The following is a 14945-nucleotide window of genomic DNA, read 5'->3' on the forward strand; positions in this document are numbered from 1 at the left end:
GGAGAAAAGTGCGATATAAATGTTCTGTGTCTGTGTTAGAAAATAAAACAACCTTTTAGCCTATTGCATTGTTAGGGGGTATAATTATAAATAATGTCATTTGGTGCTGTTTTTTTGTTTTTACTTTTTTTTTTTTTTTTGTGTGTGTAACTGTCGGACATAAAATCAAAAATCAATTCTTTATTTTTATCAGGTAAACAAGTGATAAGGATGCTAACCAGGCAATCCAAACGTTAAAATCACTATTACTTTTCTTATTGATAAATTATCATTCCCCAGTTTACATGACTCTTATTTGGTACACACAAAGTAAGTTGCAGGGCATGCTGGGTTGTCCTTTTTTGCTTCTTTACTTCCCCCTCAGATATAACTAATGCAGTCTGATTGGTTGAATCCTCTTTCCCTCCTGTTTTACCCTCCCACACCTCTGTTCCTCTCTGGCCAATATATCTCATGCTGAGACAATGCACTTTCTATTGTAGAGCTGGGTGTGGGTGCCTGAAGACTGGAAGGAGAGCGGGCAGTGGATACACAATTAGGTAGAGGAGAGTAAGGGAGGAAAGGACAACAGGATTGGCTTCAAGATCGTAAAAATGGGAAATCCTAAGAAGGATTTTTTTTTTTTTACTATAGAAAAAACACTAAAATCAAAACACGGACAGTGCAATACATGTGTTATGTAAGTAGTGCAAGTATTTATCTACTTATATATGATTTTTTTTTTTTTCAGAGATAGTATGACTGACAGCTCCTCTTTCATGTCTGCCAGTAGTAAAGATGATGACCTGCAGGCTGATTGTGGATCACACAATATGAACAAATTACATGGCGAATATCAATCATTTCTTGATCTCTTTTCTATTTTCTAACTTCTCACTTTGTAGTTCATTGTCCCCCCTTTTTGCTTAAGTTTCTCTTTAAAGTGAGCCTGAGGTGTCTGAAATGTTGTTTTTCACACCTGGGGCTTCTTTGAACTTCCTAGCTCCTCATTTTCGGTGGCCTTGCCTCCATAGTCCTGCAGTCTCCCCCATTTGCAGCTGATCTCAGCAAATGGGCGCATGCACTGTTAAAGCGGTTTAAAACCCGGGCGTAATATTCAGTAAACACATGTTTTCCTACTTTTTATATGTCATACGGTTATCATATTTGCATTTGTGCATAAGTATTATTATTCATTTATAAGTTATAGCTTCCCAAAAGTACAGTTTTTTGCTTTATGAGCTGATTTTGCATTTTATTAATTCAGGCAGACATGATTTGACTCTCTCTCTGTGTCCGGGAGCTCCTGCACAGTCAGAGAATGTCACATTCCACACTTGATACATTTAACCAACACAAGATTACATTGTTTAACTTTCGGAAGCGGCCAGCTCTGAAGGCATTGAAGCTTCTAAGTCCTGTGTGTAACCCTTTAAATGATGTTCTGGTTAAAAAAAAAAAAATTGCTGGTTGTATACAATATGCTGTGAATAATCTATTAGAGCAAAGAAGAAATTCTGGATTATATTCCGCTTTAAGCCTTGCCCTCTGAGTGCGTTCCCCCGTGGCTGAGTGCAGCAGCCGTGGCCCAGGAACATCCTGAGCATGCGTGGTTCTGCATGTTTGCGGTCTGTGCATGCCTGACACTCGTAGTAGCCACGCAGCCGTAAGAAAGACTGTGATCAAACAGGGCCTGCGCAATAGACAGAGCTCCACCCGCTCCAAATTGGCTACGTCACAGCAGTGACAGGGGGCTACACTGGGACCAAGAAGGGTAGTCCAACCAAAATGAGGGGCCACAAAGTTTCTCTGTCAACCAAAAAGTCCCAGGCATAAAAACTTGATATTTGGGATCACCTCAGGTACACCTTTAAAGTGGACCTGAACTCTTGCACAGGACAGAAGGAAAACACAGAGAAATGCACCCTGTATGTATTTAGAGAGTTTAGCCCGTCTAATTCCCCCTCATCTGTGACTAACCACAAGTTGTAATTTGATCTTTCAGCTTTGTCAGCTCAGGATTTTCCTCTGCCAGGGCAGAGCAGCTACTTTGTAAACAAAGTATGTTAACTACTTACCCATGTCTGCTTCCATGAAAGTAGGAAGTAGACACACTGCAGATTTATAGCAGGATTTCTATCGGCTGTAATGCTGGATACACATTTCGCGTTCCCGCACTTGATGCGCCCGTCTATTCACGTCGACTCGATTATTTCCGAGCGCATTTCGTTGATTGTTAGGTGGATTTACATGTAAAGTATGCCAAATCGACGTAATGATCCATCGAAATGCGAATCGGACATGTCAGAAATAATCGAGTCGACGCGAATCGACGGGCGCATCGAGTGCGGGAACGCGAAGTGTGTACCCAGCATAACAAAGAAATGTTTTTTATTTAAATGTTATTATACTGTTGCTTATATTTTAGAGCAGAGAGGAAGTTCTGAGTTCAGGTCCTTTTTAAGTATGCCAAAAACTTAGAGGAACTCCAGTGAAAGTAATGTTTTTACAATAATTATGTATAAATGATTTAGTCCGTGTTTGCCCATTGTAAAAGCTTTCCTCTCCCTGATTTACATTCTGACATTTATCACATGGTGACATTTGTACTGCTGGCAGGTGATGTCAGTGGAAGGAGATGCGGCTTGCTTGTTTGGCAGTTGGAAACAGCTGTAAACGGCTATTTCCCACAATGCAACGAGGTTCACAGACAGGAAACTGCCAGGAGTACCATGATCCTCAGTTTCCTGTGGGAGGGGTTTCACCACAATATCAGCCATACAGCGCCCCCTGATGATCCATTTGTGAAAAGCAATATATTCCTCATGTAAAAGAGGGTATCAGCTACTGATTGGGATGGAGTTCAATTCTTGGTCACGGTTTTTCTTTAAAGAGAAACTTTACCAACATTATAGTGGGGGAGAATAGATCAAGAAGTTACAAAGTGAGAAGTGTAGGCGATAGATCAAGAAATGATTGATACAGCTTAATTGGTTCATTTTGTTTGATCCTCTACCTGCAGCATCAGCATCTTTGCTGTTGACGGGCATGAAAAAAAGAACACAAAAACAGCACATCTGCCCTCATCACACTCATGGCAATGACCTTACACTATGGGAGGGATTTCACCACAATATCAGCCATACAGTAAAGCTAAGGTCCCGTTCACACTTGCGGTTCTCTGCCAAACGGACCGGATGACCTGACCGGATCCGGATCGGAACCGTACGGTTCTGATCCGGATCCGATCAGGTTGCATCAGGTGTTCATCAGGATGCGATCCGGATCCGTTTGGCAAAAGATAGTAGAAATAGAATAAAAATGTTGGGGTCTGGGAGGTCAGCAGAAGGTGGACCTGTGGAATCAGGCCCTCCGCTGTTTAGCACTCACCTCCACCTCCACCTCCGACATATTGCCAACATCTCCAGAACGTTTAAAGTCACTGCTGCTCCACTCCAAAATGCTTGCCCATGTGTCCCCATCCAAAATCGCCGCTACAATACGCATAGGAAGTGGGGTAGAACATCCGGATTTTATAGCCAGTGTGTTGTGCGCTCTCCGGTTCTCATTGGTTTCTATTGGCCGGATGCAACAGTCCGGCTCCGCTCTGGATACGTCAGCCGGAGGAGCCGGACCAAAAAATAGCGCATGTTGGATCTTATGCCGGAGTCCGGATCCGGTCCGGCTCCGGTCCGGACGGAACGGACGCATGTGAACGGACGCATAGACTTTCATTGCTATGCCGTGCGTCCGTTCCGTCCGTTCCGCATGCGGTCCGGCTCCGGCACGGCGATTCCGGATGGAAACCGCTAATGTGAACCGGGCCTTAGGCATGCAGTGACCAGGGACAGACAGCATTACACTGAAGAATTTGCACAGCAGAGTTTACACAGCAGCTGCAGAATCTAATAAAAACAATCACGTGATGCCATAATAGACTGTCGAATTTTAACCTAGCTGAATTGATATCACAGTCCATATTCATCTGACTGCAGTCAATAGAACAAACAAAAAATATCCTACAGGACCCGTACCACTCATTGCTCGATGCCATGAAATATTCTTTCCTGTTTGCCATTAGCGGAAATCTTTTAGTTTCGAGCAGCTTCTCGTGGCCTATATATCACCCTTGTTACACCTCTATCAACTCTTTGTATTATATACAGCTGCCGCAACTATATAAATATTGTAAGAGCGTTAGAGATGCCCTTGAGGATTGTGCAACGCGTCTTCGAAGCTTTGTCTTGGAGCATCGTCAAAAGCAAGCCCAAATTGTACCCCATGGGAGTTTAATGACCAAACCTCGCTTTTCTGAAAAAAAGAGAAGACTGCACCCATCAAAAAGGTCTGCCTCTCAGATCTGATCCTTCAGATATCACCCCTAAGGAGAGGCAGAGCGAAAACATCAAACGCTCCTGCTTAATATTACACACCTAGCGCCGAAGCCTCTACGGAGCTTTCGCTCTTCACATCACTCACGCGGTTTACAAAAAAACTAGAAATGAAAAATTGTCTTCCTGCAGCATCTTGGATTCCCCCCCCCCCCCCTTTTTTTTTGTTTGCTGTAATTTTTGGGTGTACATAAGTTTTTGAGCATCTCTTAGGTTATAGGTTCATGAGCATCAACGCATTTTTGATCCTGTGAGATTTTTGTCATCCTGATAATATGGCGTGTATCACTGAGGGTAATTTCTTTTTAGTAAGTGATAAATATAAAAGGAACAGTTGGAATTTTTTAGGGGTGGAATCCTTCATAGAATGCTTTAGAAGTATTCTGGTCAAGTATATAGATCGTTAATGCGATTGATTTTGCCCTGTAGTGATATCTCACTAGTCAGATCCGGCATTGAGTTTGCAAGCGGGAGGTTAGAAGACCTTCTGTCAGCAGAATTTCCATCGACAGAGCTCTGTTACCAGTCGCACAAAAATGCAGACATCAAATCAACAAACGTTGATTCTGGTAATACCTTTAACGACTAACTGTAAATGGTTTATTCCAAGCTTTCGAAACATTAAGTTTCTTCTTCAGGCAATTATGCAAAACTGTATCAGAATCAGTTTTGCATAATGCCTGAAGAAGAAACTTAACGCTTCGAAAGCTTGCAATAAACCATGTACAGTTAGATATGGAGCAGAAATGTAGACCTTAAACCAACAAACGTTGATTCGGGTAATACCTTTAATGACTAACACCGGACCATACTTCACTTCCCTCACATAATGCAGGAGTAACTCTGTGGCTAAGAATGTCATTCCTAGGGAACAGATGAAACAGGAGTACACTTCCCTAATCTCAATGAAATAGATGGATTTTTCAGCGTACATCTTTGCTAAAAGACGTTCAGAATTTTCTATAGAAATATTTAATGTGACCAAGTCCAAATTTATATCACAGTAGCCTATAGGCACAGATGTTCTGGCACCCCAGACTTACCCAACCATGAACCTACCAACACCCACCGAACAGCACAACAAGTGTGCCCCTGGCTGTAGGTAGATCTCGTCAGTGGAATCCCAAGAACTCTCATTTTCCCTTTGCCTGGGACTCTACATAGGGAAGAAGTCACTAGGGGAGGGGAGTGAACCATTTTTCCATAATCAGGCGCCTGTAGGCACGTGCCTACAGTGCCTTATGGTAAATCCGGCCCTGAATGTACCCTGTAGTGAGATCAGACATATTTAGTTCCTTTTAAAAATTCTATTGTCTGGCAGTCATGCTGAGCCTCTGTCTCTGATACTTTAAATTGGGATGAAACTCCATATCAACTGAAGAAATAAAAAACAAAATCATCCAATAAGAAATTACTTATTTAGCTTACCTGGCCTGTTTTTTTTAGTATTCACTGTCAGATTTAGTAGAAATGTGATATAGAAAAAACATTCTGCTGATTTCCATCTTTACTGTTTCTTTGTGATGCCAAAAATGACATCACTTCTGCCCTTTTCTTTTTATTCCAACCCAGCTCAACTCCTCCCCCCCACAGCAAATATCACCTAGACAACAGGCTTAAGCTGCGTACACACGCACTACTTCCGCCAGCGACGGGTCCATCAGACCCTCCCGCTGGCCGGCCGTTCAGCCGACAGTAGCACGTGTGTATGCACTGTCGGCAGACTGATCAGGCTGTTTTTGAACGTCCGCACAGCGGGAGGGTCTGACGCACCAGTCGTTGGCGGAAGTAATGCGTGTGTACGCACCTTAACACACTGTGTGAACTCTTCAAAGAAATGAAAGATTCAATTATCTTCTAGTTATAGTGTCCTTATCTTATCCAAGATAGGAAGCTTTCTGTTATTTGCATGCTGAGATAAGCTTGTAAGTGTAGCTAAAATAAAAACTTCCTACAACGCTGCTGACTCTGCTCAGTTTATGCAGTTAGGCAAAGGCACCCAGACCAGGTAAGCATGAAAAACAAAATTGGTGGACCAATAAAACAACCTATTTTGGGCACTTACTATCGTTGTGAATTTATTTTTTTTAAGTCTCTGATGCAGAACAAGAATTCAGATCAGGTGCTCTGTCTAAGGGCTCACAAAAACGTGATAACGTTTATCACGCCCACGCTAGTGTTTTGCGAACTTTTTTGCGCGAAAGTTTGCGTTTGCTCGGAAAGATGCGCGTTTGTATGAGCAAACCGTTACGCGCATTATAACCCGTGCAAAACGATACCGCGGGCGTGATAAGCATCATCATGCTATTGTGAATAAAGCCCTAGAAGTGCTTTTCTGAGCGCTTTGTGATTGATTAGCACTTTCTGAACGCTTTTTAAAAATAGCTCCCATTCACTTTCATTAAAATCGCCGGGATTGCGAGATCGCGTACGCAAAAAAGTCAACGCTAATCAGTCACAAGCGTTTAGAAAAGCGCTTACAGTGTGGCTGAGCCCTAAAGGTGCATACACACTCAGAACTGGAATTTTTGTGCTGTGGACGGTTGTAGAATCCAATTTCAGTACTTTTTTTTTTTTTTTTTTTTGAGCTGCCTAAAGGTGGCCACACACACCATACAATTTTTTTAAAATATCTGTTCAATTTAAGAATTGCAATCAGTTTTTCTGACTGATTGTAACATTTCAAAAATATGACCAATGTACCACACACGTACAGTGGAGGAAATAATTATTTGACCCCTCACTGATTTTGTAAGTTTGTCCAATGACAAAGAAATGAAAAGTCTCAGAACAGTATTATTTCATAGGTAGGTTTATTTTAACAGTGGCAGATAGCACATCAAAAGGAAAATCGAAAAAATAACCTTAAATAAAAGATAGCAACTGATTTTCATTTCATTAAGTGAAATAAGTTTTTGAACCCTCTAACAATAAAAGACTTAATACTTAGTGGAAAAACCCTTGTTTGCAAGCACAGAGGTCAAACGTTTCTTGTAATTGATGACCAAGTTTGCACACATTTTAGGAGGAATGTTGGTCCACTCCTCTTTGCAGATCATCTCTAAATCCCTAAGGTTTCGAGGCTGTCTCTGTGCAACTCTGAGCTTGAGCTCCCTCCATAGGTTTTCTATTGGATTAAGGTCCGGAGACTGACTAGGCCACTCCATGACCTTAATGTGCTTCTTCTTGAGCCACTCCTTTGTTGCCTTTGCTGTATGTTTTGGGTCATTGTCGTGCTGGAACACCCATCCACGACCCATTTTCAGTTTCCTGGCAGAGGGAAGAAGGTTGTCGTTCAGGATTTCACGTTACATGGCTCCGTCCATTTTCCCGTTAATGCGATTAAGTTGTCCTGTGCCCTTAGCAGAAAAACACCCCCAAAGCAAAATGTTTCCACCCCCATGCTTGACGGTGGGGACGGTGTTTTGGGGGTCATAGGCAGCATTTTTCTTCCCCCAAACACAGCGAGTTGAGTTAATGCCAAAGAGCTCTATTTTGGTCTCATCAGACCACAGCACCTTCTCCCAGTCACTCACAGAATCATTCAGGTGTTCATTGGCAAACTTCAGACGGGCCTGCACATGTGCCTTCTTGAGCAGGGGGACCTTGCGAGCCCTGCAGGATTTTAATCCATTGCGGTGTAATGTGTTTCCAATGGTTTTCTTGGTGACTGTGGTCCCTGCTAATTTGAGGTCATTCACTAACTCCTCCTGTGTAGTTCTAGGATGCTTTTTCACCTTTCTCAGAACCATTGACACCCCACGAGGTGAGATCTTGCGTAGAGCCCCAGAGCGAGGTTGATTGATGGTCATTTTGTGCTCCTTCCATTTTCGAACAATCGCACCAACAGTTGTCACCTTCTCTCCCAGCTTCTTGATAATGGTTTTGTAGCCCATTCCAGCCTTGTGCAGGTCTACAATTTTGTCTCTGACATTATTGGACAGGCCTTTGGTTTTTCCCATGTTGGAGAGTTTGGAGTCTGCTTGATTGATTGATTCTGTGGACAGGTGTCTTTTATACAGGTGACTAGTTAAGACAGGTGTCCTTAATGAGGGTGACTAATTGAGTAGAAGTGTCTAACCACTCTGTGGGAGCCAAAACTCGTAATGGTTGGTAGGGGTTCAAAAACTTATTTCCCTCAATGAAATGCAAATCAGTTGCTATCTTTTATTTAAGGTTATTTTTTCGATTTTCCTTTTGATGTGCTATCTGCCACTGTTAAAATAAACCTACCATTGAAATGATACTGTTCTGAGACTTTTCATTTCTTTGTCATTGGACAAACTTACAAAATCAGTGAGGGGTCAAATAATTATTTCCTCCACTGTATGTTCAATTTTTCCCCCAATTATGATAAAAATGATTGGAAACTCTGCTATTGGAAACTCTGCTGATTGGAAAACTGCTAGGGTGTGTATATTAATAAATTGACAATCCAACACACACCATACAATCTTTAGAAAGATTGAAGAAAAATATCTGGCATTCCGGATCGATTAAAATAGAAGAAAACTGGAAATCCAATCGGATTTTTCAGTCGAAAAAAAAATAATTTTTTTTTTTTTTTCGGGAGATCCGTTCGCTTTTATCGAATTACTGTAAAATAATACAGATAATTTTATTGTATCGTGTGTCCTTTAGGTATATTTGTAACTCATTTTGATACTGCTTTTTGAAAAGGTAAGCATCATTTTAGTAGTATTTTTCCTGAAAATGGTGTGGTGGTCAGTGAGGGATATGCAATTCTTCACTTTTGTCCGTGGAGACCAGTTTCTTCACTTTTGTCCGCAGAGACCAGTTTCTTCACTTTTGTCCGTGGAGACCAGTTTCTTCACTTTTGTCCGTGGAGACCAGTTTCACATATGGCTCTCTCGATGATGTCTCTCAGCCACCTTCAAGTGTCCATGGGGTTTAATTTTCCCCCGGGAACTGCATCCGTGCCTGCTGAATTCCTGGGCGCTATTTGTATTATTGATGAGCCTTTATTTTCTTACATTCTGTGATCCATCCATTACAACTGCAACTCTTTTGAGACTCAAAACCAAACTTTTCATTAAATGGTTATATCTTCTACATTGCCGGTCACTATGGATGTAATGCTCGATAACTCTCTGAGGACTGCACAAGGCTGGTCTTTTGGAAAAGGCCACATTGGCAATGGCTTACAGGGAACGAAGCAGCATTTGTAGCCCCAGGGCCTCTCAATAGCCCACTAAAATGCATGCAAACAATGTGGCTCATTAATTAAAGGAAAACTTTAATTCTACCTATTCCTTTTATATTTAAAAGTTTGTTAGAGACTTGTATTACCCTACTTCCACATAGGACTGCTGTAATGAATAGCAATGAGAAAACGTAAGCTTTCATCAGCAGAGGGGCGGAGAGATAGGACAGTGCTGCAAACAGTTTAGAGAAGTCACACTTCTCACCTTTCCTCTGGATAAGGAAAAAAAGAGGGGTAGCAGCTCCTACAGCTATTATAAACTAGGACAAGCTGCCTAAAAAAAAAATGCTTGGATCCCTTTAAGTAAGCTGCCTCAGAAGGGTAGAGGGTGGATACATATAGAAGTTCTTGCTAAACATAGGAAGTTTGCAATTGGGATGAATGAACAGACTACACCTGGAAAGAGGCGGGCTGGAGTCAAAGCGGGTTATCTCAGCAATGTACTGCCGCGTGGGGCGCGTTTCGGTAACTTGGAGCTCCAACGGTTGCTGGACCCCGAATTACACCTCCCTCTGAGTTGCGACAGCTCGGAGGGGGAATAGTATTTACCGCCACCGGGGAGTTTTGCAGCAGCAGGGAGAGCTGTCATTCAGCTCTCCCTGCACCGAACTGCCCAGTGCTGTAACAATATGTACTCTGTTGTTGTTAGAGGGGAGGTGGGGGGAAGCACGGCTCCTGAAAAGATGAAGCTACTGGCTCTGTAAATACATCACTGCCAAATAATCAAGTATTCTCTCCCTTTTCCCTGGTCATAAATTGTGTATCTGTTCTCCATTCCAAAATCTGTGCAGAACATATCAGCACTTAAAGAGGAGCTGTCAGCCATACTATCTCAGAAAACAAAACGCATATATAAGTAGATAAATACTTGCTCTACTTAGATTACATGTGTATTGCACTGTCCACGTTTTGATTTTAGTGATCTTTCTACAGTAAAAAAAGAGAAAATCCTTCTTGGCATTTCCCATTTCAACTGTGCCTATTTTGAAGCCAATCCTGATGTCATTTCCTCCCTTACTCACCTCTGCCTGATTGTGTATGCATTGCCCGCCCTCCACTATAGAAAGTGCATTGTCTCAGCAAGAGAAATATTAGCCAATCACAGAGGAACAGAAGTGTGGGAGGGGAAAACAGGAGGGAAAGAGGCTTCAGCCAATCAGGCTGCATTAGTTTAGTCTGAGGGGAAGTAGAGAAGCAATGAAGGACAACCCAGCATGCCCTGCAACTTCCTTTTTGTGTACCAAATTTTGTGTGTCCCCAATAAAGAGTCAGGTAAACTGGGGAATGATCATTTATCAACAAGAAAAGTAATAGTTATTTTAACTTTTGGATTGCCTGGTTAGCATCCTTATTACTTGTTTACCAGATAAAAATAAAGAATTGATTTTAAGCCCGGCAGTTAAACTTTAAAAGAGAATCTGTACTCTAAAATTCTTACAATAAAAAGCATACCATTCTATTCATTATGTTCTCCTGGGCCCCTCTGTGCTGCTTCTGCCACTCCCTGCTGCAATTATGGCTTGTAATTGCCAGACATTGCATGTGATAGGCTGAGAGGAGCTCAGTCTGAGACTCAGAGCCTGCAGGGGATGTGTATAGCTTCTATCCTTTCACAGCAGAGCAGCACATTCCTGCCTGAGTGTCTGAGCCCGACAAAGCCGTCAGAAGGAAAGAAGATTAGAATATATAATAGAGATAATACAGCCACTGTGCAACTAGGAAAGGCTGCAGTAAATCAGACCACATTAGAACAGGTATAGGAACTTATAGAAGAAATAAGGCTTTGTTACAGAGTCTCTTTAAGCAAACACTTGGGACAGTGCAATGGGCAAATGCTTTCTTGATGAACAATGAGGCTGATTTGCCAGGAATCGAAATCAATCTTGGAAGTAAATTGCCTTATTGAGCAAAACCCCATTTTAGGATAGTTTAACCCCACAGATCAAAGTACACCAACATGTTATCAATTTTCTTTCCTTTCTTTCTTTTTCAGGGTGCTGCGCTGAAGTATTTGCCAACAATTGTAAATGATGTAAAGCTGGTCTTTGATCCAAAAGAATTAAGGTAAACCGCTGTTAAATTTTTTTATGTAAGTGCAGATTTACAGTAGTTTAGGAAACTTTTTTTGTTCAGAGTTCAACCAGAGTTCAATCTCCCCCTCGTTGAATTTGCTTAAGATTTTTTGTACCAAAAGATGTACAATTTTTTTTTAAGCTTTTCTTTATATTGTAATCCACTCCATACGATCAGCACCATCTCAAAGGTTTCTTTATTGTAGCTTCGTTAAAACATCATATAAAATACAAAAACATGTCTGGCTCTGTATCAATTGATGACGCACAGGCGTTTCGGGCCTCTACAGCTCCTTTCTCAAATCACGACCAGCCCACGACCAGAGAAAGGACCTGTAGAGGCCCGAAACGCCTGTGCGTCATCAATTGATACAGAGCCAGACATGTTTTTGTATTTTATATGATGTTTTAACGAAGCTACAATAAAGAAACCTTTGAGATGGTGCTGATCGTATGGAGTGGATTGCAATCGTCTTGTGACTCCAAAGAAGTGATTTGAGCACATCTCCTTTACCATTGGTGCAGCAGCAATTACATTGAATTTCTTTATATTGTAAGCATTTTGCAAACCGCTTAAAGCGGAACTGTAAACTGCTTAAAAAATAAGCGCCCCATTTACCTGGGGCTTCTGCCAGCCCCCTACAGCCGACCTGTGCCCTCACAGTCCTGGACTTGGCTCAGCTTTTTTCCCATAATGGAAGTCGACTCCATTGCGCCCTGGCCACGCGTATCCTGGTACGCGTTCCTGTAGCCAGGAGCACTCTGCGCACGCGCAGTACGAGAAATTCTTTACTGTTCCTGCGCAGTATACGTCCGGCTACGTGAATGAGGAGGCGAGTAGCCAGGGCCCCCAAACTGAGCGAAGTGAAAGTGAGCCGCGGAGAGGGACCAGAGCATCGGTGAGTGGCTGTGTGGGAACAGATCTGCTGCAGGGGGCTGGAAGAAACCTCTGGTAATTGAAACTCTCTTATTATTTAAAGTGAACCAGAGATGAAGCACCCTCATGTATATTACCATATATATCAGTGGGAACATTAGAGAAAACCCCTACCGTGCTCTCCGTTTCATTCTTCACTGTTCAGCCTGCTTCTTATCAGCCCTAATAAAATCCCCGACTGAGCATTCAGTCTGGCTTCGGTCAGAAATCATTATAGCTGAGTCTTTATAGCCGAGCCAGAAGGGGGCAGGCTTGGGTTTAAAAAGACATCAGAGAAGACAGACTCTGCTATAATGATTCCTGAGCAAAGCCAGGCTGAATGCTCAGTCGGGGATTTTAGCAGGGCTGATCACAAGCAGGCTGAGCAGTGAGGGATGAAACCGAAATCAGGGTAGTTTTTTTCTCTGTTCCCCCTGAGATATGGTAAAATACATGAGGGTGCTTTGTCTCTGGTTCACTTTAAGCAATTGACAGTTGCTCGCCACAGATCGCAGTTAAGACGTCGAGAATGTGCTCACAGGGGAGCTAGACAAGACAAGACAAGACAAGACAAATTACATTTATATTGCGCTTTTCTCCTTGCGGACTCAAAGCGCCAGAGCAGCAGCCACTAGGGCGCGCTCTATTGGCAGTAGCAGTGTAAGGGAGACTTGCCAAAGGTCTCCTACTGAATTAGTGCTGGCTTACTGAACAGGCAGAGCCGAGATTCGAACCCTGGTCTCCTGTGTCAGAGGCAGAGCCCTTAACCATTACACCATCAGCCAACCGCCAACAGCTATGAGGTGCCAGTGAGGGATCCTGCATGCCAGCGACGCTGCAGGGGAGTATCTGGGATTGCTAGACGAGCCTGACTCATCCTTACCGCTAGGGAAGTTGAAGCAAAGCTAAAAGTTTAAGGGAAAACAACGAAAGTTAGATACTTACCGAAGTAGAGGGGAGTCTCTGGATGGTCCAGAGGCTTTGTACGTCCTTCTTGTCCCCACCGCCAATGGCTGCAACTTGCTTCCTGTTTGTGGCTTCCCCTCTTGTGTACAAGCACGGCCATAAGTGCATACTCACCCACCTCTTGCGTCGCATAATGATGCAATCAGGAGGAACCCCCTAGTGGCGGCTCCTCCAAATTGCATCATTACGTGACACAAGAGGAACAGTGAAGGGAGAGAAGACGGGCCGCACGATTAGACGTTTTACCACCATGTAACAGGCATGACGTCGCTGATACGGCTTCTGCTGCGCCTACTCTGCTCAAGGAACGGTCAGCATAACAGGTAGTCCCCCACATCGTGACATAATCGGGCGGGTCGTTCGGAAGTCGGGCCAAGTGCTAAAACTATTTTAAATCAAAGATGAAAAATTATCTCCTAGGAGAAACAGTGAATTGTGTATGGGCCGTGGTGTCAGTTTGCTGAGTAAGCCTACAAATTCATATACAAGTCTCGGTATGTTACATTACTTTTGTAAGTTCTGTATCATTCCTGGAGAAGAAACTTAGTTTGGAAAGCTTGCAGAGAAGTCGTGTGCAGTTAGTCATTGAAGGTATCACCTAAATGACATTTATGTCTTCGGATTTTCTCCACGACTAAGGCCCCGTTCACATCATATGCGCCGTCGTGCGCATTTCAGCTGCACGCATGATGCACAACACACAAGAACTGCAGAAGGGCATAGATAGCACTTCTACCGTTCAGATCATATGCGCTGCATTTTGTGCAACGCTGACCCATTCACTGTAGTGAATGTGATCAGCAGCGCATAGCGGTGCATATGGCGTTAAGTCATGCGCATTGTCTTCTGGTCGCACGGCCGTTTTGCACTAATGATGTGAATGAGCCCTAACACCAGACCACGTACAAATAGGAATGTTCAATGGGATGCTAATAATTTTAAGTTGATTTACACTTCGTGCTGCTTTAATGCACATTTATTTAGCTTGGAAATGGGCCAATCAAAGTGTCACGAACCACTGCATTCAATTGGTCTATTTCCAAGCTGTATACAGTGTATTTCAGCGAATCGGCATACAATTTGCATGAACTCGCATGGCAAATGGCATCTCACTGACCACTCCTATTCATCCCATATAAGGACTGATAGTGAGCCTTGAAAGATCAGAAGGGAGGGACTTTATCCTCCCTCACTTAGCGACCGTATTTATTGGCATATCATATTCCAGAGCGTATCTCTGCAACATAAGATCTTGTTCTCACCTATGTTCCCTCTCTAGTTATGTATTTTCTCATCATGCTTAGTATGTATTGCTTAGGTTTGAAGAGAAACCGTGACCAAGAACTGAGCTCCATCCCAATCAGTAGCTGATACCCCATTTTACATGAGAAATCTTT

General features: G+C 42.8%; 1 protein-coding gene across 1 annotated transcript in view; it reads left to right on the plus strand.

Moving 5' to 3' along the window:
- DOCK1 (dedicator of cytokinesis 1) overlaps positions 1 to 14945 on the plus strand; it is a 589023-nt gene that overhangs the window by 184075 nt on the left and 390003 nt on the right. The window contains exon 25 of the mRNA XM_068258876.1: positions 11588 to 11658. Within this exon, the coding sequence (XP_068114977.1) occupies positions 11588 to 11658 (71 nt within the window). The remainder of the gene's footprint in view (positions 1 to 11587; positions 11659 to 14945) is intronic.

The sequence above is a fragment of the Hyperolius riggenbachi genome, chromosome 10, assembly GCF_040937935.1.
Source record: "Hyperolius riggenbachi isolate aHypRig1 chromosome 10, aHypRig1.pri, whole genome shotgun sequence".
NCBI lineage: Eukaryota > Metazoa > Chordata > Amphibia > Anura > Hyperoliidae > Hyperolius > Hyperolius riggenbachi.